The sequence below is a fragment of the Rousettus aegyptiacus genome, unplaced genomic scaffold, assembly GCF_014176215.1.
Source record: "Rousettus aegyptiacus isolate mRouAeg1 unplaced genomic scaffold, mRouAeg1.p scaffold_m13_p_4, whole genome shotgun sequence".
Classification (NCBI taxonomy): Eukaryota; Metazoa; Chordata; class Mammalia; order Chiroptera; family Pteropodidae; genus Rousettus; species Rousettus aegyptiacus.
The window spans coordinates 50,858,227-50,880,176 of NW_023416307.1; the positions used below are offsets into that span (position 1 = coordinate 50,858,227).

Below are 21,950 nucleotides of genomic sequence, written 5' to 3' on the forward strand. Positions count from 1 at the left end.
CTTCTGTAGAAGTCATATCTATGAAAAGATAATGATATTGTAAATAGTCTTGGTTAATTGTGAGATTAGAGTTTTTGGTCTTGATATGTTCAGCAAAAGAGAACAGTTGTAAATTCTTAAGCAGAGAAAAATATGAGAGGAAAGATAATTCTGAAAAACTAATCTGTTGATGTCGAATATGTTAGAAAGAGACTAAGAAAGGAAGAAAATGAAATAGAGAATAATTGCAATAATTGGACGAGGGTGCAAAATAAAGGTATAAAACTAGATAATTTCTAAGATTCCTAAGGAGAAGCAGTGTTACTTAAAATCAGAAATACCTGAATTGAATCCAGCTTTGCTTCTCAGTATGCACTTGACTTTTGGTAAATTGCCGAACCACTCTGTGCCTTTAATTTCCTCATGTGTGTAACATTTAGCTATTAAATATTAACTATTTCATAATTATTATGAATACATCTAATACTTTTATTAGTATGGTGAGTGCTACACCTCCTACCAAAACAATGGATTTTAAAGATTAACTATAAAATTTCAAGAAATTTTATTATGTCTTATACATAGCTGTGTGGTGAATTTTGAATAAATCATTGAAGATAAGTTCAAAAAAGAGGAGGAGGAGGTCTCAAAGCAAGATTTTGAGGCTAAAAGAATGGTTTTAATGGATGTCTAGCATTGTGGAAAGTATAGGATTTGGAGTCAAAAGACATAGGTGCAAATCTCAGTTATGCTGCCTACCAACTCTGCAGCTTTGCACATAACACATAACCTTGCTTATCCTCAATTTTCTCATCTTCAAATGAATGTGATTATGATGTTTATCTCACAGAGTAAGAAGAATCCCTTAAGATACTATATACAAGTACACAATGTAAAACGCTGACTGTATAGATAATATCATTTGACATGATAACAGAAATTAGCAAATTGGGGAAAAGAGCCAGTAAGTAAGGGAAATTGTGAGTTACTTTTTGAATATGTTGAACATGAAGTGAGAGTAGTGTTTCCAAGTGGAGTGTTTCCATAGGCTGTTGAAAATGCAAATATGAAATTTGACTGACGAGAATGCAAATGTGAAATTTGATGAGAACTAAATCTGTTAGCATTTGAGTGACATTTGAAGCCATTAGAGAAAGAGAGAATGACTTCATTGAGAGAATATAGTGAGATATTACTACTTTATGAATGTGTTTGTATGCATGTACCTATAAAAACATCATGTTTAAAAAATTTCTGTTTATAGATGCTTATAGAAATATGAAAATACTAGTTGTCATTTTATTGCTTTTCCTTATTTAAATTGTAAGTTATTTAAAAGGAAGGGCAACATCTTCTAACCAGTAAATCTAGAAAAGTGCTATACACAAGAGATACAGATATTAATGTGATTATTTTAGTAAGTAGAATTGATCATTTCTAGTGTTCCAGATTCTAACCAACTTTCCTTTTTTGGGGGGTATCGGGGGGTCTTATAGCAAAAAGCACCACACAGTACACAAAAACAACCCCCCTTAGATGGTGAGGTAAGTCTATATAATTACCTTTTCTTTGGAATTTTTTATTATTGCAATGAAATATTTGATGTGTGATTATCACATTTTCAGTGATTAATATATTGCTATTTTCTCTTTTCCGCTCACAAATTCTACTTATTAGGGAGAAAAAATATAGGCTGGGGAATTTGTCAGAATCTATAGATCAAGGTTTTTTTAATATTATACAGGTCCATCTGGAGATTATTTGTTTCCCTCCCCATCCTCACCAGAGGTATCATCTCCCTCACCCTTTTTTGAAGCATACTGTGTAGTGAGATAGTCCTGAGAAGGGTTATCTGACGCAGAGGAATGGTGTCGGTATTAAACAAAGACTCTACATAGTATTTCAGCTTCATTGCTCATTGCCTAAGTGTGTATATTATTGATTATACTTTGTACACATTAGTTTTGTAATATTTAGGACATTTTCATTACAAGTTAACATGTAAAATTAATTGTTTAACCTTTTTAAAATTTATGCACTTTTAATCACGAAGCTTACTAAATGACTATTTTTATTATAGTTGGCATTCTAATTAACCATTTTCCTTTATCTTTGCCTTCTCATTTATTCAATTTATGAATAATGCATAAAAGCACTATTTTATGTGAATCTCGAGTTTGCTTTTTTGTAAAGTAAGTTCTTTGAAAACCTAACACACGGGGCTTTATAAGCATCGATTTTCACAGCAGTGTTTTTAAAGCATAAGTGTTTCTGGAATGGTAAAATATATTGTTGGAAATGTTTTAAATTATCAATTAGAAAGTTTTAAAAATCTTATTAGATATAATAGTAACTACTTTTTGTTTATACGAGAACTTACACATTGCTTTAATACCTGAAAAATTCACTTAAATATTTTCAGTTGTCTTTTCTTCACATGGTAATACTGTACAAACTTTTGACAACTAAAGTTAGTTAAGGCTCTCTTCCTTTTTTACTCCACGTTTTCTTCTTGATGGTTATTCTGGAGAATGCATTGTCTAAAAACTAAAGTTTCTCAGGAAAATAACAGTTTTAAAATTTCCAGTTATACTTTCGTTTTGTCTGAGAAAGGTAATGTGAAGAGATGCTTAGACTAGAAATCATGGCTCTTGAGTATATTGTTTTTAAATATGTCACTGGCTCACTAAATGACCACAGAAACTTACATTATTGCTCCATCTATACTGCAGCTTTCTCTCCTGTGAACAAAGAATAATAATCCCTGTCCCCTATTGCTTTAAAACGTTGAGGCAGTTAGATCATATTTGAAGTTATTTAAGCTCTTCAGAAGAAAATCATTACTCAGCATAAAATTATTAACTATTGTACATGAATTCCAAATGATAGTGAATATAGTCCTATATGTTAATATCTTCACAAGTATGTCTTAGTATGTCTCTTTGCCTCTGTATTTGTGAAATACGTCATGTGTGTGCATAGTTTGTTTTTGATATTGCTTCATTTTCTCCACCTCTCCAGTGTCCCTTTCCATCCAGAAGGTCTCAGCATACTGATGATAGTGCCTTGTTAGTGGTAAGAGCCTTGCACAAAATGATTTTAAATAACTGTGTACAGATATTGGAGATTAGCTGGTGTGCATTCAGAAATGATCTGTATACCATAAAACATGATGGTCATCGTTACTAAATGCTTTAGAAATAGCTAGAACTGTTTTTCTGTGTTACTGTTGATAATTTACCCAGTATTCCAGTGCTCTGCAGCTATGAATCAAGTATCTTTGTTAGTTTCCAAAACTAAAACAGTTGCACTGAGAACCATATTGGCTTTGTATGTATATTGGGAGAAAAAGGCATAATGTATTAGTTTTTTAAATGTCATTTCTAATTCTAGCTGTACTTATTTATTAATCATTAATTTCATTCATGAGTCACCTGTGTGTTAAATGGATTCCCTTACTCCACAATGCTAATTTTACAACTATGTTTTTGGCATCCTGTTTTATCATCTGTCTTAAGCTACTGAAAATCCCAACCTTTTAAAAAATACTATCATCTTAAGATTATCCATCTATGCCCATTTTTCATACTCAGGTGAAAATAAGGATAACATGAAAGACTTTATTGAAAGTCTTACATCAGCTTTGAAAGAGAATTCTAACCATTTACATAATTGCTTTTCCCATCATGTTTTATGTTATTTTTTCATGGTAATAATAAAAACTAGCAGTTCAAAAATCTACTGTCTCTAACAATTCTTGTCTTATGTGCTGCTGTCGCCATTGTGCATATTACTGCATGAACTGCATACTTCAGTATGAGATTCCTGCTACCTAAACTTCCTTTGTTCAGATTTCTGTGATCAATCATCATTTTCTTTGAGATGGATAAAAAGCATGTTTTAATTGGTCAGTCTTATACATAAATATAACCACCAGCCTCTGTAATTTTAGTGATATAGAAGCAACTGATAATTTAAATTAATGCAGAGAAATATTAAGAGCCTATGATGATTCATATACTTTACCAGAATTATCTCCTTCACTCCTCACAGCAACTTTAAGAGTTAAAGTTAAACATATCACCATTTTACAAATGATTACTGAGGCACAGACTGTCTTATCCAGACTGTGACTTATCCAAGGTCACATTGCTGGTAAGTGCCAGGCTGGGTTCAAATATAGATTTGGCTGACTGGAGAACCTACATTAAATACCATGCCGTATGCCTTTCATACTATCCTATAATTTCATACTTTCCTGTAATTGAAAACAATTTAGGAAACTGAAGGTGAGATTTAATAACACGTAAGTGATAGAAGTGTGAGTGCCCAGACTTTTTTGTCAAGGAAAAAGTGGAATTTGAAAAAATAACAAAATCCCCTTAGCATGGAATTTAAAATGGCCTTCAGCCATTTTCAAAACACATATACTTGTATTAATGATCACCATTCTTGTCACACCTAAATTAGATGGCCTTTTAAAGGCAAGAGCCATGTCTCACATATTTTTATGTGCCAAATAGTGTCCAACACTGTGCAGAAGAATCGTATTTTAAATCATACCTCTCTGATCCTCTCAAAACTACTCTTCAGTGGATTCCTGTGGTAAAATAAAGTCCATACTTCTTAACATGCCCTGCAAGCTCCTTCAAATAAAGTTCAGATTTCTTAACTTGGCCTATAAGCTCTTGTATATTCCTATATATTATATGACTACCATCTCTATCTTTCATCTCTGGGCTCATGCTATACCAGCATTTTTCAGCTCTTTAAAAATGGCAAGCCCTTTTCTACTTCAGGACCTTTGCAAAGACCTTTTCCTCTGCATGGAATGCCTCTTCCTCCCTGCATATACCCCTTGGTTAATTTCTACTCATCTGTCAGGTGTCAGCTTAAATGTGACATCTTTAAAACGGCTTTTCTGGAACACTCCACCCCCAAATCAAGTTTATGTTTCCACTGTTACTTTTTCTTCATAGTACTTTTAGGTGGGTATTTATTATTTTACATCTCTCCCCTTTTAGACGGCTAGACTATAGCTTCATAGGCCCAGTGGTATTCTCTGTTGCATTTACTTATGTGTGCTTAGTCCCTATCATAGTTTCTTGGATACATTAGGTGCTCAATAAATATTTCCTGAATGAACATGTAAATGTAAATGTTGTGCATCTAATGGTCAATTGTTCATTGAATTGTTTCTTGATGAAAAAGTCTGATGGTATAGCGGCAAGATAAATGTTGAATTTGATTTAAAGACTTCGAAATATAAAATTGGAAATGAGTATTAGTAATAGTTAATATCAGTTATACTAACATTCTCTTAGGGCTGCCCTACTTCGCTTTCATCTGTGTCCTATCCGTATCTGTATCCCATCTCTAGATAGTAGAGAAGTGCATATTTCACTTCCTCTTCCCTTCACTCCTTTTTTCCTTCTTTGCCAACATAATGGTTTTTAGCTTTATTATATTTGAGATTGACAGTAATTCCTGCATTTTTGATTATAAAGAGGGCCAAGAAATCTAAATAGGTGACATATATACATTATATTACTGTCGTCACAGTCTTGTTCTTGACTACATTTTTTTCACTTTTTTCTGCCTTAAAATAATGTCACAGCGTGTGTTGCATACTTTTCTTTTTTGAAAACAAAAAGACATTGCTGTCTATCAAGTCTTATGAAAAATAATTGTATTTATTTTATTGACCACCTACACACTTTTTTCTCAATACCCGCATGTATTGCTGTTCTACCATCCCATGATTCAAATGCATGTGATCCCAATTTAAATTTCTTTAAATAACTTAACTTATAAAGCTTTTGATATCATTAAGCCTTTGGCATTTCGTTCTTTTAATAGGTACAGTCTTATCCAACACCCTTTGTGAAAGTCGTGTCTTCTCTGATTTCCACTCCCCACCAAATGAAAAAATTGTCATGTTTTGAGCAGCTTTAATCTGTAATCAAAATCTGTACAATAACTATCTCTAAAAATCTAACTAGTCATATGTAGGTTGGTGAATGGGTAAAGGATTTAAAGAAGGAAAATTCTGCTTAACCTCTTAAAGGTTATTTAGACCTTCACAGAGGCAGAAATTAAATGCTGGTTCATCCTTAAGGTGTGATGCAAAAATCTTCATGTCCTTTCTTCTCATATCAAAGACATTAAATTGAATTATAATCTAATTTGGATCAATATTGGAAAATATTGTTCTAACTCATGTTGGTTTTGCTCAGTTAAAATGAGCTCTTTGACTGCTCCCCCACCCCCCTCCATAGAAACAGTGCAGGACTCATTAGTTTCAAGGCTGCTTTGCTAAAGAAATTTTGATGTGACCAGTTTTATTTCAAAATAGAATTATTTTCAATAAATTATGCCTTTTATTTCTCTCTTAATATAGTATGAGATATTGAAATAGTTTGAATTATACAGTTAATTTTCCCCCCAAGTATCTTTTTCTGCCCTATCAATATCTTAGTAAACCATTTGAAAGTCTGTCAAACAGAAATTAGAAACTTTGTTTCTAATTTCACTGACCTGATCTGCCTGCCTGCCGGCCTGCCTGCCAGCCAGACATTTTGCTAACATAAATGCTGCCTTCTGTTTCTTCTCTTTCTCTTTTGAAATTTAGTCGCTGTCAGGGTTGAATCAAGTGGGCTTTGCTGCTACCGTGCCTCATTCTTCTGCCTCCGTGCCTCTTAAGGTATCTCTTGTTACTATAATTCATCAACTTTGGGAAGGGGGTATATAGTGAAGGTCTTAAGTTTTCCAGTGGGTTGGTCTAACAGCAGACAATCTAAAATCTAGGTTTGCGTGAAATATACCCAAGTTTATAAAACCGTTTGAGTTTAACATTAGTTTCTCTTGAAATTTATTGACAGTTTTATCATCCCAGACAGTCATGAAGACTGCATTCTAATTTTATCAGTGATTATTCTTTTATCATGACTTCTTATTTTGCTTTGGTTAATATGCAGTATCATATCCACTCTGTTGTTTAATATACTTGCAAAATAATTTTAGTTCCAGTCCCAAAAACTGTTATTTTCAAAATCCTCTACAGTAGGGGTCAGCAGGCTATGGCCCCCTGGACTACCTGTTTTGGTAAACAGTTTATTGGTGCACAGCCACTCCTGATTCTTTATGTATTGTCTGTGGCTGCTTTCGTGTATAAAAGCATACTTGTAACAAAGAGCACATAGCCTGGAAGCCTAAATAAGGAACCTGTATTATATTATTTTTTTGAAGGCCTCTAGAGATAGTAATTCTACATTTGTTATCATACAGTACATAAGAAATGATTAATAATCCTCACTGTCAAGAAGGTCCTCTCTTTTTCTAACTTCTGTCTTCCTGTGGTTTACATTTCTTTTCTTTCTAGAGTGGACATTTTCTAGTAAGTAGCAGTCTTTATGCAAGAATCCTTATATTTGAAAATTATTATGATGCTGTTCTTGTCTTCTCCCTAAATAAACTCTGATCCTTTTACATGGCTTTCCTGGCCTATCAGTCTTTATGAACTTTCACAAGTTCTCTGCCTTCCATTTTGTCTTCACAGTTCCCAATGAGAAATATATCCCTCACTGTGAGCATGAAATAAGCGTTTTTCACGTCTTTCTCTGAGCATTAAGTTGACTTTTTCCATTTTGATATTAATTTTGTTTAGTATTCATTCTAATTCTCAAGAGTTTTAATTATATTTCTAAATGATAATTAATTTTCATATCTCTTATCTTTTGTTTTCCTAAATAATTTTACTTTTTTTAATGGTGACATTGGTTAAATTAATTTTACTTTTTGAACATCTTTACTTCTCGAATTTACCAGAATACTTTCAAATTCTTACATCATGTCCTTCTAAATGCTGACTCCAACTTTTAGAATATCTGTAAACCTGACAAACCTTCTCTCTGATGCTATAGGTACCGGATGACTTCTGAAAAAACTCTAATTTTCTTTTGTTTTAACCCTTTGTTAACCTTTCTTATTTGAAAAACAACATAGAAAACTATCTGAGGGACCGTTTTCAAAATTCTCTCCATCCCAGATGTGTAGGAGAAAAGTTAATTCATTCCACTTGTTGGCTACCTTAGGGCATTGGTATTCTCTCCCAGAATCATTTTTGAGAAAGGCCAAATGTGAATGTCAAAAGTTGTGTGATAAGTCTAACTTTTCTAGCAGACTTGCTGCGCTGTCAGATGATTAGTTTAAAAAGATTTGTTCTTTATTTTTTGGTATCCCAGTTATTTTACAGCAGGTACATGCTATATTTAGGCATGATTTTATTTCTTTTGTTGCTTAACCAGACATAAAAGTCGAGTTCATTTCAGTTTCCACTTTTGTTCTCCATTTCTACATGAGTTCTCAAATATAGTCAATGGTTGGTGAGTGATTGGAACCAATTATTTTAGTAATTCTAAAATGCAAGTTACTTAGATTTAATAAAAGTACATTTTTTTCAGTCATCATTTTACAAGTCTCCTTTATTCTGGCTTTCTTTTTCATTACACCCAACTGTGATAATATTATCTTTTGGCGTTTTTGGAGGTTGAGAATATTTGCTGCCATTCATTGGAATTTTTTTCAGCTTTTCTCATCTAATAGAGTTTTCTGTTAACTTTTATCATTTTATTCCTTACTATACTTAAATTTCTAGCCTGACTCGTACTAATAGGTCTTTTTAAATTTTTTAAAACTATTTTTCCTCTGTACCTGGAATAATCTTTACTTTTTGTTTTTCTGTTTGTGCCATTGGTCCTTGAATTGGTCTTTGTTTAGCTAACCAGCTTTCTCCTTCCTAACTCATATTCCTTGAAATAAGAATTTTCTTTTGTTTCCTTATAAATATATCCAGCTCTTGCCTCATTTGCTCCCCTATTCATTTTTTTTTGCTAGTTCCTATTGTTATTTTAAATTTGTTATTTAAATTTCCATTTCTTCTCAGTATTCTAAACTTAGCTTATTGCAGTCTGTAAACTTCATGAACATCTTGTCTTTTTCACTAATAAAGATAAGATATGATTTATTTCTTCATTCAATGCTTTTTAAGTCTTAATTCTAAACCTAAGAGGGTCAAACCAAGGATTGGTTACCACAAAATTGTCTTCCAGATCCGTCCAAGAATTTTCTTAACTCCATGGCTTCTGTTTATTTACTTAAGCAATTAAAATTCCCTGTCATCATTAATTTCATCTGACTCAATAGCAGCTAGAGAAAAGATTTCTGAAAACATTGAAACCAAAGGGGAGAGAAAAGCATGGGAGCAGATGTGTCTCTGTGTGTGTGTTTTAAAGTCGTTCTGTTCATTCAAAAATATCTCTTGGTTATTACATCATAAAGTTATATTTAAATTATTGAGTATAACTAGATATCAAAGCCTGAAAAATTGTTACTCTAGCTTTTCTTCTACTCTCCTGCCAAGTCTTCAGTATCTCTAACCCAACCAACTAGCACTTCTTTTTAAATTAACTTATGTACATTTCCCCCCTTTTAGGTAAACTTAACACCAGTTGAGCTAGCTCTTCCTTCTTTTTACAATTCCTTAAAGAATTAAAAACATCTTGGACCAAATACCATTCTGGAAATACAGCTATCATCTTTTTTTTTTTTTTTTTTTTTTTGAGAGCCCTAGAAAACTTTAACAAGGGCCCCAAGTGATTCTAGGTTTTTGTTTGTTTGTTTGTCTGTTTGTTTGTTTTAACACCTACAGCACCTGGTATTCCTAGGTGGTTTCCCATCCAAGTACTAACCAGGCCTGACCCTTCTTATTAACTTCCAAGGTCAGATGAATTTTGGCACGTTCAGGGTGGCAATGGCCATAGACGATTCTAGGTTTTGATTAAAGGTGTTGTTTGGGAAAGCACTTTTAACCTTCGTTGTGTGTCAGGTGACATATATAATAATATTAAATTACAAATCATGTAACTGAACAAAAAAAATTTCTTTATATAAATTATTAATAGATACCTAAATACAGTTTTTTTAAATGAAATCATGTGTATAGAGTTGTATTCATAAAGATAAGTGCAGTAATCAAAAGCTCTACAACAACATTAACAGCAAATTCAAATACAAAGATATTCCTCTAAGGTCTTTGTTTTATCAAGCATCAAAACCACAGGTCTTTTAGTCCTTATACATTATTCTGTATCCACATTCTCAGCATCTGATTGGATCTCTGGATTTTATTTCATTTTCTGTGTGACATTCTCCACAGATATATATCAAGTAGCTGCTGCTTTTGGGGTTGAATGTCCTTCTGGGTGTTCATTGTTAGTCCTTAGCATGGAGAAACTCTTCACTTTCCTCTTCTGAACAGATTCTATCATCTTTAAACACCTTATTTCTTAACTGAAATTAAGAAACCTCCGTTACTATTTCTTAACACATTAAATGTTATTCCCTGAGGGATGGGGGGTTGGTAAAAACACATTAGAAACTATACCAGAAAATATTATTATAAAATAAAAATTTGTTCTCTTCTATACATTTCCCAATAAAGTTTTCTGCCTTGGGATGATCATTTTTCACAATCATAGGAAAGGCCTGTTATAATAATAAGACCATCTTTAGAGAATGCATTACATAAACCTTGTATCTGTAGAACTAAATAAAAAGGTTGGCTTTAAAAAAATAAAAAATTAATTCATTACACTGAATTCTCATTTCTAGACTTAATTTTGAAGGAGAATTACATGTTTTTTTGTTTTGTTTTGTTTTTTAATGTCTACAGCACCTGGTATTCCAAGGTGGTCTCCTATTCAAGTACTAACCAGGCCCGACCCTGCTTAGCTTCTGGGATCAGTCGAGATTGGGGACATTCAGGGTAGCATGGCCATAGACACATGTTTTTTAAATAATCCCAAAGTTTCCATAAATGTAGAGTACCTCTTCGTGAGTAATAATTATTGATGAAAATCTTATCTCTCCACAGAATGATGACAGATCTAATGCTGTATCAAGTTCACCAACAACAGAAACAGGTAATAGACACAGAGGTGCAATTAACCACATCAGGATTATAATGCCTTATCAGGATTCTCCTGATAAATTACTTCTTAGAGAACTGTGTTTTCCTTTTCTGAGATGTGAAATGAGACACAAAATTGGGAACTTTCTACACATTTTCAATTTTTTAATTTAACTGGTTGTTTAACTACTCAGCCATTTGCTATGAACAAATGAGCGTGAGCTAGCAGTGCTATAAGTTTGCAAGAGACTGTATTTTATATATTAACATTCATTCTGTCTTTATTTATATACCAAAAATAACATGATAATGAAAGTATATACAAGCAGCCTTCCTCCTGTCAATGTTACTTTTCTGTACCAGATTTTGTATTAATAAAATTATTCTTTTATATCATTGCCACATTTAAGTCGATTTTTTCTTTATTTTCCATTTATTGAACTTTTGTGATATATGTATCTGTTACTATATTAAATGTTTTTCCACTTCCTTTAATTTTACTTTCTATGCTGATTTAGTTCATCATTCCCCTGCATATTGTTTTCCTGCTGCTATCCAGAGAAACCAGCCTCAGCGCCCTGAAAGTTTCCTTTTCCGAGCAGCTGTCAGGGCAGAAACAAATAAAGGTAGGAGGTAGTGACTAAAAGGTGGTGGTGGGTGGGTGGGTGGCTGGGTGGAGGTTATATAATGACATTAACTGTTACGTGCTTTTAAACATCTACGCGGAGATGTCACATTGGCAAAAGCTTTAAACCCTGCATTTATCTGTGGTATTACATTTAAGCCAGAGAATGTTGTTTGAATTTGTTTTAGTGGGAAAGTTTCTTAGTACCACCTAAAAACAGGTTATAGTGTTTGAACAAATAACTCTCTCAGGATTTCAGAGAATGTTCCTCCTGTCTGTAATGAGCTCTTTCTCAGATTTTTTTTGTTGATAAAAACTGTTTTCTGTGTTCTTAAAGAAATAAGTCAATAATTTTTTAAATCTACTTAGTTCTCATGTTTATTTTAGTTAACATGACAGATTTTTGCCTGGCCCACAAAGAAGTTACCGAGAATTAGAAACAAACATTTCAAGTCCAAAATAACTGCTTTTATTGTAACTGATAGATGCGCTTACAGTAAGATTTAAAATCAAACCAGAAACACACTGCTGGTGGGATTGTAAATTAGTATTGAAAACTGTTTACATTATGTAATGTTAAACATTTGTATATCTTATGACTTGCAAGTTTGCTTTCTGAAATATGTACACATGTATATCAAATCAGATGTACAAAAATATAGCAGTACTCTTCCTAATAGCCCCAAATTAAATGTATATCAATGATATAATGGATAAATCATTACGGTAAATTTATACAATGGTATACCATATAAGCAATGAAAATAAACGAATTAATATACACAACATAGATAAACCTTATAATGTTGATCTAAAGAATGCAGACAGAAAAGCATAGATATATAATAATGGTTTCATTTATAGAAAGTTCAAAAAGGACAAAACTGATCTGTGGGTTAGAAGTCAGGATAATGAAGTCCTCATTAAAATCTGTGGTATTAAAAGTAACCTTTGTACTGGTAGGTAGGGAACCTGAGAGGGGCTTCTGGGTGTTGATAATGGTTGTATGCACTTTGATAATTTATCAAGCTCTTTGCTTATGATTTGTGTGTAATTTTCTTTGTATTTTGTTTTTCATTAAAAACATTAAGTGGATGTAATCAAACAAAGTAGTTAAGCCAAATAGGTAATGGACTTTTTTTTTTTTTTTTTACTATTCTCCCTATTATTGTGTATATTGAAAAATTTCCATAATAAAACCTTTTTTAAAAGAATTCATCCAGAAGTAGCAAGTATTATACTTGCAAGGAAACTGTGATTAGGTAGTTCAGGGTGTTTTTCCAGCACTGGCAATTGCCGTTCTGTCTTACATACTAATATTTTTTAGGTCATGTTTCACCCCTCCTTTCGTCTTCTGCGCCTACTTCTGATTCTGCAGATCTCTTAGCAAGACAGAATTCAAGGCAGAGAGAAGAAGAGCTGGAATTAATAGATCAACTACGGAAAGTGTGTACTTTATCTTTGAATTATGCTTTTTCATCGATACTGCTATAGCTAGCCCATAATCCGGCTATCTTTTGCTAACTTGACGTGTATTTTTTAATAGAATAAACAAGTGTCCATTGTGTACTGTGTTGCCCACTGTATGATGAATGTAAAAGAAATTTTACTCTTAATCAGCTGTTTACAAGGAAAATGAGATGGATCGTTCTATAAAGCTTAATCCCTGGCCCTACTCATTTAAAATTTCTGCCTTATGTTATAAAAAAGCAAGAGTAATGATAATTTACATGTGTTTACACATACATATCACAGATTATACATAGAGTTAATTTTATTTTGGAGTTGAAAGAGAATCTAGTTTGTGTTTGTTTTTAATCAGAAAATTGTAAATGAATTTCTCTTGTAGCACTTGGTACCACTGTGGCCTGGCTACCATACATATGTAGTTGCTCTCCTTAACCTATTGACTTAAGATAGAAGGATAAAATAGGGATTGTGGTACTTAAGTTTTTGTTTTTTATCTTGATTTCTAATTAAATATATTCTGTTGTAACTCCATTATGCCCATTATGTCAGCCACTCTTCAATTAATATAGTACATGTTTTCCTGTTCTTTTAGCATATTGAATACCGGTTGAAAGTATCTCTGCCTTGTGATCTTGGAGCAGCTCTAACAGATGGTGTTGTTCTTTGCCATTTGGCCAATCATGTGCGGCCTCGATCTGTCCCAAGCATTCACGTTCCCTCACCAGCTGTAGTAAGTTTATATTTTTAAAAAATGTTGGCTACTCATCAGACATTTATTAAGTACAATGGCAGACCTTATACAGAATGCTAGATATACAAATATGAAAAGTCCAATCCCTGCTTTCCAGATCTCACTTCCTCTAGAGAAAAAATAGGCACATAAACAGTAGCTTGTAGCAGTGTGGTGATACATGTTAGAAGAGAGGTGTGTAAGAGGTGTGCTAGAGAAGTACAAAAAGGGACCACTTAATATTGCCTGAAGAATTCAAGAAAGCCTTCCCTGAGGAGATAAAATTGTAGGAACTTGCCAGCATTATAAAGAGGGAAGAAGGCATTCTCTGCATATCATTACTAGATTGAAAAGATAAGGAAGATCATGGCATATTCAAGGAATTCTTAAGTTCAGAATAGATTATGCACAAGGTGTGGATGCAAATGACAGGAGATGTAGCTGGAGAGGTAAGCCAAGGGCCATATGACAAAGGGCCTTATGTTCCACATAACGGAATTAGAAGTTTATCTTTGTATATACAATGAGGAAACACTGGAACAGTTTGAGGAGAATAATGTGATTATAATTGCATTTTAGAATGATGACTATTTGAGGAGTGGAATTGACATGGTCTAGTGACCAATCTCCGGTAGAAAATGAGGGAGAAAGAATATGCATGTAGGATGACTGGCAGGTTTTGTTTAGACTGCTGGTCAGATGTGGATGTCCGTATCAGGATGACAACCCTCAAAAGAGCAAGCTTTGGGTTTACACACATTTTTTTCCTTCGAATTTTTATTATGAAAGAAAAATATAAGGAACGCTCTTAAAGCCTCTACCTAAATCTGATAGTTATCTCATTTTGCTATCTTGCTTTGTCTGTATTTGTATGTGTGTATTTTGCACCATTTAAAAGGCAAATATACATAACACTTTACCCCCTAAGTATTTCAGAGAATTGTCTTGGCCACCTTGCTTTTCCCCATTGCAAATTACTGATTCATAATGGGGGCTGAGCCCTCCTGCCTGAAGGTGTGAGCCATTATCAGCCAGCTAGTAGTGGGGATAGAATGTGAGGACAGGTGCATAGGCTAGGTAAAGGGACACTGGGTGAGGCACCAACAGCATCTACAAGTTATATTCAGATTTCTCAGTTTTAAGAATGTCTTTCATAGCTGCTCCACTCCTCTCCCCTCCCCAACACACACACACACACACACACACACGATATAATCAAGGTTCCCACATTGGATTTGATTGTCGTGACACCTTCTTTTGATGACTGAATGGATACTATGTATTTCTGACATGCTTAATGGTGTCTAATCTTTTTAAAAGATTTGACTTTATCTCTTTTTCTGGTCATTTGTTCTTATTTAGCACAAATTATTTACTTAAATTGCAGCTATATCTAGGCCTGTAGGTTGCCACTTCTGGATTTTCATCTTCCTTTCTCTCCAGATACAAATCGTTTATCCCTCCCAAGGATCTTATATTCTTCTAAGTATACAAGCTGCTTTGTTACCAAAGTCCGAAGAGGCTGATAGGGCCCGTTCCCCTCTAGCTCATCCAAAAATAGTCATACATTGCTACTAAGGAAAGTAGGTAGTCACTTTTTATTTAGTGACCTCAGAAAACAGGCATTAAGTTTTAAGGTAGGAAAGGCAGAAAGGAGCAGTAGCTCAAAGTCAACTATACTTGCAAAGACTTGATTCTGGTCTTAAAGGTGGTAATTAAGAGAATAAGAATTGATGCACTATTTGGCAATACCAGTAAAGGAAGGGTTACTCATACTTTACATTCTTCCAAATTTCTGTCACCTGAGTGAAGAAAGAAATTTAACAATTAAAAAAAAAAAAAAGGACAAATCTGTCATTCTTCATTTCCGGGGGTAACTTAGGAAGTAGCAAGGAGCTAGTGTAGAAAGTGGAATTTGACAGTAAGAATTACTGAAGTTTTTTACTTTGATCACCAGAACACAGTGCCTTACATTTAAGAATATAAAATACATATAGGAAAAATAAAAAATTTTACAAATATTTAATCACTTAGAGAAATAAAATACATGGACTTTCTTATTAGTCAAAGAAATATCAGTGTAACATGAGATTACAGTATTTAAAAGTTGCTAGCAAAACCATCAAAACTTACTCTTACTCAAGAGTACCTCAAGCATTCTTACAGGGGTGAAACGTACAGAGATGAGTTTTAAGTCCATTCTCTCGAGAACATTAGTTTCTCTTAAAAATATATTCACTCTTTCATGAAATAGTGTCCTTGACACTTAAAAGCAAGTAGGCCTATTAAATAAAATGGTTTAAGGAGGGTATCTTTTTGGTTCATAAATGAACTGTGAAGTTAAAAAATATGTAAAACTTCTCAAATTATAACATCGAGAGTAAAAAAATGCTTTTTGAATCAACCAGATGAAAATTGTTTAGTATTCTAGTTAAAAACCAAACAAAAACTCGTATTTTCAAATTGTGGTAATGATTATTATGAATAAGTCAATATTGCTTTAATGGAGTTTCTGTTACAATACTAGATTTCAATATAAATATTTATACCTTTTTCCTTCTTATGAGTTGCTCTTCCTCATATTAAACTACTTCGTTCCTATTTTATTCTTTCGAGCATACCAAGAGCTTTGTAATTTACTTCCTTAGAGATTTTTCGGGATGAGAATATAAAATTAAAGCCAAATACAAATGAAAAACCGTAGCAGTTTCTTTGTGGCTACATATAATGTATGGTAATTTATTGTAATTCTTGGACAACTGGCTAATTAGAACTCTGAGTGTAACTTAACAGACACTTTCCTAATGAACTATGATTTCTTTCTCTCAATTCAAAACATGACCCCTCATTGTAAGGGGAGGTCTTATGTCCAGGCATTTTAAAAGAAACACAGGACGGCATGTATGTTTGCAACCACCAGATTGTAATTCATATTTCTTTGTTATTTTGGGAGGACCATTGATATTTGGTCAACTGCTGTTTGGTTTTTCAGTAGGCATAAGTATTAAGTAGTATAGTTCACGTTCTTAAAAGTGCATGGTTGAATCATATCAGAAATCAGTACATGATTTGGCCATATCTTGAATGAACCATATCACCAAGGAAGATGGCCTGAAAAAATACTGAATCATTTTAAATTCCAGAAGAGAAATTATTTTATAGTTGCTTTCAATATAGATTATGTTTTTGTTGAACTACTTTCTTCCTCAAAACCTACATAAGATTTCTTATTCAGATCAGGCTGTACGGTATAGAAATAGAACAGGCAGTATGTGGCTATCCAAAACCATGTATTTTCTCACCTGAAACTCTGGAAAAGCTTTTGGGGGAAGCAGGTTCCTGTGAGATTTGTCTTAAGGCAAAATCACAAGTCTTGCACTCCAGCGAGATAGGGAGTCTACACCCCAGAGCCCTTTTGACGGGCCATTCCATTAGACACATGGAATAGGGATTTGTAGTTTGGGACTTGTGCACTCGTAGGGCTTCCTGGGCTCTGTGAACTGCCTAAAATTGTGTTTATGTGTATTCTGCTCAAGAGTTGATTCACAGCTTTCATCATACTATAAGGAGTTTTATCCTAATTATGAAACACTGACCTACATCCCTGGAATTTAGATAAATGCTAAGGGAAGGAATGACTGAAGAGAGAAATGATGGTCCCCCGCTCCTCTTCCCCTTCTTAAGTCAGAAGTCTGCTCACTGCAGGGAAATCTCAAAGGAAATGTTCTATTTTACTCCCCACCACACCACACACAGACACCGTTTGTGTCATAGGAGGCTAGTAGTCATGGAGACAGTGCTGAGTTAGACCTTATGATCATTCTGAGCAGTCTTTTCTTTTTGTCTGAGATGGTGGTGATTCTTGGACTAGATTTTAAGTTAGCAACATGAACTCTATCTTTTTATCCTTTCTTTTGTACAGAAACAAAGTTTTTCTGCCTGGATGGTCGGAGCTATTACATTCTGCCGTCTCATATATATTGACATCCGAACGGTAGAGTTTCAGAAATTTAGGGGTCTTTTGTAGAACAGGTCTCCTTTTATTAGTGTCTCTCATCTATAGTGTCCCTGTGCATATATACCCCCAGCCTGCTCGCCCAAACTCAGATCAGGATCCTTGTTTGCTCAAATAAGGTCTCTTCATAATAAGAGAAGTTAGTTACATTGTTTCTACTTCCATTTCTACATGTAGAAAGGGAAACTGGTATATGGAGAGGGAATTTCTGGCCAATGAAAATTCTCCTAAGTAAAAGCAGTTGTCCTGTGTTTAATTTGCCCAACTTCTCTTTTAAGTTAAGCCCATATCACAGTAGCTTTCGCCACAGTGACTTTTCTCTTTTGCCTCAGGTCACCTTACCTTCCTCTCCTAACTAGCCAGGAGTTTAGAATATACAACATCACTTTTCTGATGAACAACCTACTTTTTTACATAGGTTGTTCATCAGAAAAGAGCCCTGCTTCATTCTGAGTTAGCCGATGTGAACCCCATGATTGTTTTTCTCCTCCTGTTAAATTGATCATGATTCTACTGTTACACCTTTTTTTAAAAAAACCTTTTTTTACTTCGATTATGAAGAACTTGGCATAGGCAAGAAAAGGTGCTCCCATAGAAACCTAATTTATTTCTATCCTCTATCTCAACCTTTTTGAAAGTTTTTCAATTTGAAAGTTTTTCAATTTGAAAGTTTTTCAATTTTCAGTTTTAAAATTATTACTACTTTTCATCCATTTCACTTGTTACCTTATCTTTCATAATAAAGCCAATCCTAGCCCTTGCTTCCTTTCTCAGGCCAAGATAAAAATACATTCAATCACTGTTACATAATATCTTGTTTCCCCTCTTATTGTGATGATATTATATTCCATCTTTGGAAAAAAAAAAAAAAAAACAAGATATTTACAAGTGAAATGTTTCCTGAGATGGTACAGGCTTTTACCTTACAAAGGCTCCAGGTCAGTGTCCCTGCAAATGTTTGGCATCCATGCTTGATGCTTAAACATACTGAAAACCAGTGAACTTGAAGAATTGAGTTTGGTAATCATTCTGAGAAATGGAATTCATATTTCTTTTTTACATTATAACCAACCCATACCCACTAGGCAAAAACTTTATTACAACTTTAGGTCATGTGATACAATTCTGTGTTTTTAATCATTAGAGATCTTTTCAGAAAAACTAGTTCTTTAATCTTTTAAAATTAAAATGTTTTTAAAAATTTAAATATTGCCATTTGGTAGAGAAATGATGCATCTGCAGCATATTCATGAACAAAGGTTATTGACTTTTTTAAAAAATTACCTTTTTTAAAAAGATAAGAGAAAATGAACCAAATTGTTAAGTGTGGTTATATTTGAATGATGGGGCTGTGGGTAATTAATTTTCTTGCTTTTCCTCTGAATTTTCTTTGTATGTATTGTCTTAAAATGGAAAAAAGAAATTAAACAACTATCCCTTTAAAATTTCTCTATATTTAGCACTTGCCTTAAAAAATCAAAGTCAAATGTTTGAAGTAAGGAATGGTAAACTGTAGTCCAAGGCCGGCACCTATTTTTTAAGCAAAGTTTTATTGGAACACAGTCCCAGTTATTTGTTTATATATCATCTGGGTTACTTTCAGGCTCTTAGCAGAATTGAGTAGTTGTAATAGACTTTGTAGCCCTCAAGACTAACTTTATTATCTGATCCTTTAAGAAAAAGTTTGCTGACCCCCTCATCCAGAGCACTGAGTTTATGAAGCAGTTGGCAAGAATATTTTTAAAGTTAGCGAAAGTTTTCAAACTTTGGTAGTAACTTACCACATTTTTTTCTTTTGCAGCCTAAATTAACAATGGCAAAGTGCAGGAGAAATGTGGAGAATTTCTTAGAAGCTTGCAGAAAAATTGGTGTACCTCAGGTAATAAATTTATCATTTTTTATGTTGCTTAAATAGACTCGGGTATTATTTTTATAAAATCTTTCAGAAATGCAGTTATCTAAAATCTTATAGGACTAGCTCTGAACTATAAGCTGATTAATTACTAACATTTTGTGTTATACAGTCAGTCAACATGCTTTTGAGCAGTTTCCCTTATTTCCAAGGACCAAGAAATTGTATGCATATAAATTTAAATATATTGTAAAAATTAATGCCAAGTAATCAAAAATAGTTATTCTAATATTTTTCTAAACATTCCCACTCGCTATTTGACTTGTATATGTCTTTATACGTAGTAGAATCTATGCTTCAAAATAAGTACATGTCAGATTGAGAATACTTCTATTGGCATCAGTTTCAACACTTTCTTTAATATTTTTTTAAAATGTTTACTTTGAAATGTTAGAGAAATGCTGTAAATACAGCACAGAGAGTTGTTATATACACTTCACCCAGATTCCTCTACTGTTAACATCTATATAAACATAGTAGGTCACCCAAACTAACAAACACCAGCACCATGCTATTAATTACAGACTTTGTTCAGATTTCACCAGTTTTTCCACTAAGCTCTAATGCTTTGGAATTTATCACACATGAGGCCATTTCTAGGCATTTGAGATTTTTAGTCTATTGAGATTTATTGCCTTCAGCTTCCTTAGTTATAGCTTTATTAAAGCTCTTTAATAGTATGAAAAATTAAACTTTATAGATGTGATTAAAGGACATGAACTTGATATATTTTTATTCAATTACTCCTTTAAAAAACAGTTATATTAAACCAACTAAGCCTGGTACTCTTAAGAAATATTATATGTAATGTAATTATAAATATAAATTTAAAGAAATAAACAACTTGGTACCATTTGATATTTTTTTTCGTTAACCACACCACTGCAGTGCCTGTCAACATATTTTATCCAACCTTTAAGGAGGAAAACAAGTTTCTTGTATCACCTTCTTAATTAGCTGTCAGTAACCCAGGAGTGGCCCCCCTGACTCAACAACTTCTCTATTTCTCTTGAAGCTAAGCCCTTGTCCTGATAGTTTTCATGACAGTGACTCTCTTTTTATCCAGTTAACATTTCCTGCCTCTTAACTAACCGTGAGTTGAGAAGGTCACAACATCACTTGTCCAATGAGCAACATTTCCTTTCAGCTTTTTCACATGTTCAAGGTGGACGAGAAAGAGCCCAGCTCCACAGAGCATCTGCATTAACTAGTGTGAATTCCCATGGTTATTTTTTCACCTTTTATTAAGCAGATCATGATATTATTTATTTTTAACTTTTTTCTTTTGTGTGTTTTTTTTAAGTTGAATTATAGTTGAAATTTACATTTAGTGGCAGTTAACAAGGACCTTTTTTTGTTCCTGTGAACAAATTCCAAGAAAATTTCTCATTTTTTATCATAATAGTTTTCTAAAGGTTCATCATCTCTTTTAGAACAAACCATTTTTAAATATATTAAGAGAGCATTATAAGGTTTCTAAACAAATAGCACGCATTTTCTCCATATTAACAAACAGGTTCTAATATTCATGTGCATACATTAACATTCAGTGCTTCCCTTCTGTCTCTCGAAGATGTCACACCACACAGCATGTCCCGTACCTGCCCCAGTTCCATACCACAGTTTCTTTGAATAAAAGAAGGTGGCATGGGTTTGTGCAGAGAATGACAACCAGAGAAAAAGATACAAATGATTAAAAAGAGGCCCAGCAAACACAGAAGAGAGTGCCAAAAACAGCCCCAAACAGCAAGACATGTTAGCAGAATTAGCCTATGTCAGACCTGTTAAAGTGCTGTTTGCCAGGGTTTATTATCGCCATTATACCTGTACTCTGGGCTTTACAGAACCATCATCTGTCTCATTTAAAGTCCATACACTGAAATTCTTTCAGAATGTCCTTGCCATCCATCAGCAACAATACAAAAAACAGTATACCTTAAAGCATGCGTTTAATTCAGCATTTGCCAAACAATGGTTAACAGTATTTATTGTGGGCCAGCCTACCCTTGTTCCTGTCAGAGCTATGCTATTTGAAGGCAGGAGATAGAAAAAATATAATTTTAAAAGACTTGATGGTTAGACTGGGGTTCCTAACACATCCTTCTTCCTCTCCCTCCTCCCCACCAAAAAAAGGAAGTAGACATTCCACATAGGCCACCTCTTCCTCTCTTTTGCCTTCCACCCTCGTCTCTGCCACCTCCAGCGCCACCACCACCACCACTTTTAGATGGGTTCCTGTTATGCTGCTAT

The 21,950-nt window shown here is 33.7% G+C and overlaps 1 protein-coding gene and 1 pseudogene across 12 annotated transcripts in view; one reads left to right on the top strand and one right to left on the bottom strand.

Moving 5' to 3' along the window:
• LRCH3 (leucine rich repeats and calponin homology domain containing 3) overlaps positions 1-21,950 on the top strand; it is a 98,302-nt gene that overhangs the window by 69,024 nt on the left and 7,328 nt on the right. For 3 of the 12 annotated variants that reach the window (XM_016135215.2, XM_016135211.2, XM_016135207.2), the window contains exons 13-20: positions 1,476-1,523; positions 3,001-3,054; positions 6,611-6,682; positions 10,913-10,961; positions 11,467-11,574; positions 12,901-13,019; positions 13,636-13,773; positions 19,590-19,667. In XM_016135215.2, coding sequence (XP_015990701.2) covers positions 1,476-1,523; positions 3,001-3,054; positions 6,611-6,682; positions 10,913-10,961; positions 11,467-11,574; positions 12,901-13,019; positions 13,636-13,773; positions 19,590-19,667 — 666 coding nt within the window. The remainder of the gene's footprint in view (positions 1-1,475; positions 1,524-3,000; positions 3,055-6,610; positions 6,683-10,912; positions 10,962-11,466; positions 11,575-12,900; positions 13,020-13,635; positions 13,774-19,589; positions 19,668-21,950) is intronic. The other 9 variants (XM_036219989.1, XM_016135210.2, XM_016135208.2 and 6 more) reach the window with 8 other exon arrangements.
• Positions 10,703-10,821, bottom strand: LOC118601892 (annotated as a pseudogene).